At 37.5% G+C, this 2,151-nt stretch overlaps 1 protein-coding gene across 1 annotated transcript in view; it reads right to left on the bottom strand.

The window, feature by feature from the left end:
• The window catches only part of LOC107094172 (ras-related protein Rab-4B), a 13,321-nt gene that overhangs the window by 8,685 nt on the left and 2,485 nt on the right, over positions 1-2,151 (bottom strand). Inside the window, exons 2-3 of the mRNA XM_015389616.1 lie at positions 1,728-1,808; positions 382-496 (exon numbers count right to left, since the gene is read on the bottom strand). Coding sequence (XP_015245102.1) covers positions 382-496; positions 1,728-1,808 — 196 coding nt within the window. The remainder of the gene's footprint in view (positions 1-381; positions 497-1,727; positions 1,809-2,151) is intronic.

Here is a 2,151-nt window from a genome sequence, read left to right as displayed (position 1 = left end):
GCCAACGCTTTTAAAAGTCGATTTTTATCGATTTTATCGATTCGTTGTTGCAGCCCTAAAATAAATAAAATCAAAGAAGTGGCCCACCATGACTATAAAGCTGATCCCAGTGGGAAATTTGTCCCTAACTATGTAGAGGCAATGATAGCCATGTCAGTACAAGGTTCCTTCTTCAAGGTCAATGACCGGTTTGCCTGACATGTAACAACCACACCATGCATATTGCTTTAGGTTATTAGACTATATTATTTAGGCTATGTATGCTTCCCAAAAAAAAAAAAAAATCCACCATCCCCCTTCTTCTTCTTCTTTTTTTTTTTTTTTTTTTTTAACAACTAGACTACTGGCTACGTTGTAGCAGGACATTTCTTGATGCCTTACCGAAATCGTTCCTGCCCGGCGGTGTCCCAGATCTGCAGTTTGACCGTCTTCCCCGCGACGTTAACCACCCTGGAACCAAACTCCACGCCGATGGTGTGGTTGGAATCCTGTTTGACTGCACAGGTAGAACGACAAGAGTTTAAAAAACAAAAATATGACACATTTATTTAGTTTGCAGAGCAATAAAGAAAGACAACCACTTTACAAGGGTTCCCACCGTCTCACTACTGAATGTGCCATGTTTGTTTAAAAAGAGAGCAACCTTCAAAAACACTTATTCACATGAGAGCCTGCAGGAAACTGACAGAAGATTGATAGATCCTCAAACCTCAATATCAGAAAAAGATAAACTGAGTAAATAGTCATAAATAAATGTGGATAGGGGTCATATAGCTTTAGGACGGCACTGAGAACCAGTATCAATAGAGGAAACACAGAACAGTCCTGAAGTGGCAACCTAACCAAAATAATCCTAAAAGCAGTGCAGTCCTTAAATAACCCAATTAAAAGTTGGTGTTAATGATTTAAGGTGACAAATTGTATCCATAGGAGTGGCTCAAAATGATAGCAGAGCTTTTGGACTGGCCTAGTCCAAGTCTGAGCTTTGAGGTGCTAGAAGAAAGAAGAGAAGCCAAGAATCCTCAACCTTCAATCAGTGAGAACATCTATGCTGCTAATCTTTGACATCCAAATCTGCTGTGTGTAAAAAACAAATCTGATATCTGTGAAAGCCAAAATATAGTTTTTTGCATTGTACATCTCTTTATTTTGATTCAAAAAATGAAGGGAAAATCTTAAGTTTCAACTATCAGGTTTCATTTAAGTGTCAATCTTGGAGGGGGCTGTTCTGCTAACCTTATTTTGACAGTTTTAACATTCAACAGTTCATATATTGTTTCACAAAGAGCCTCTTGCTCTTTGAATGACGGGTTTATTAAACATTCTTTCACAGCCTGACTTTTATGACACTATAATGTTCTTTCCTGTCAAAGCAGTCACTGTAGTTTTAGAAATAACACGTTCAGGAAACTTTATTGAGCTCTAAATGATAAAAAAGATTAATCTTCATAAAATACCATAAAAAAGACAGAGCAGAAAACTCTGATAAAAGGCCATTGAGTTGTGCTGTTTTATATATATATATATATATATATATATATATATATATATATATATATATATATATATATAAATTTAACAGTAACCTGCACTAAATGCTTAGTAGACTGGCACAGATGGTTTCTTTGTAGCTTCATTCATATCAGTCAGCAAAATAATACTTTTTCCCCAGAAGGAAGTTGTGTAACCTCACAGCGGGCTGATGACCTCTTTTCACTAAGGCTTACATTTGTTCTCGATGAACTGGTGGAGGAGGCAGGATTTCCCCGTCCCGGCGCTGCCGATCACCAGGAACTTGAACAGGAAGTCTGCAAGAAGAGAAGCAGAGGTAGAACTCAATGCAACGTATCGATATAGGTGAAAGACCTGCTGCTGCTCTTTGCCACAAAGACAATCTTCAGATAAACTCCTAATCCTGTTAAAGCCAGAACTTTCACAGCATCGACTAAACTCCAGTTACCCCACTAATCCATTAACACTGCATGTAAGCTAGACTCTACAAGGTTTGGTTAATATTTCAGAAGAGGGAAAACAAATGGCTCTGGTCTGAGATTTGACAGAGCCAAACTAACACATGAGTAAACTTTTTATTTAAAAAATTTAATTAAAGCCCTAGCATCAGGTCTATAGTTATTTACATAAGAGATGGGC

The sequence above is a fragment of the Cyprinodon variegatus genome, unplaced genomic scaffold (genome assembly GCF_000732505.1).
Source record: "Cyprinodon variegatus isolate N-32 unplaced genomic scaffold, C_variegatus-1.0 Scaffold468, whole genome shotgun sequence".
Classification (NCBI taxonomy): domain Eukaryota; kingdom Metazoa; phylum Chordata; class Actinopteri; order Cyprinodontiformes; family Cyprinodontidae; genus Cyprinodon; species Cyprinodon variegatus.
Note: the sequence above shows the minus strand (reverse complement) of the source record. Positions and strands in the feature narration are given on the sequence as shown.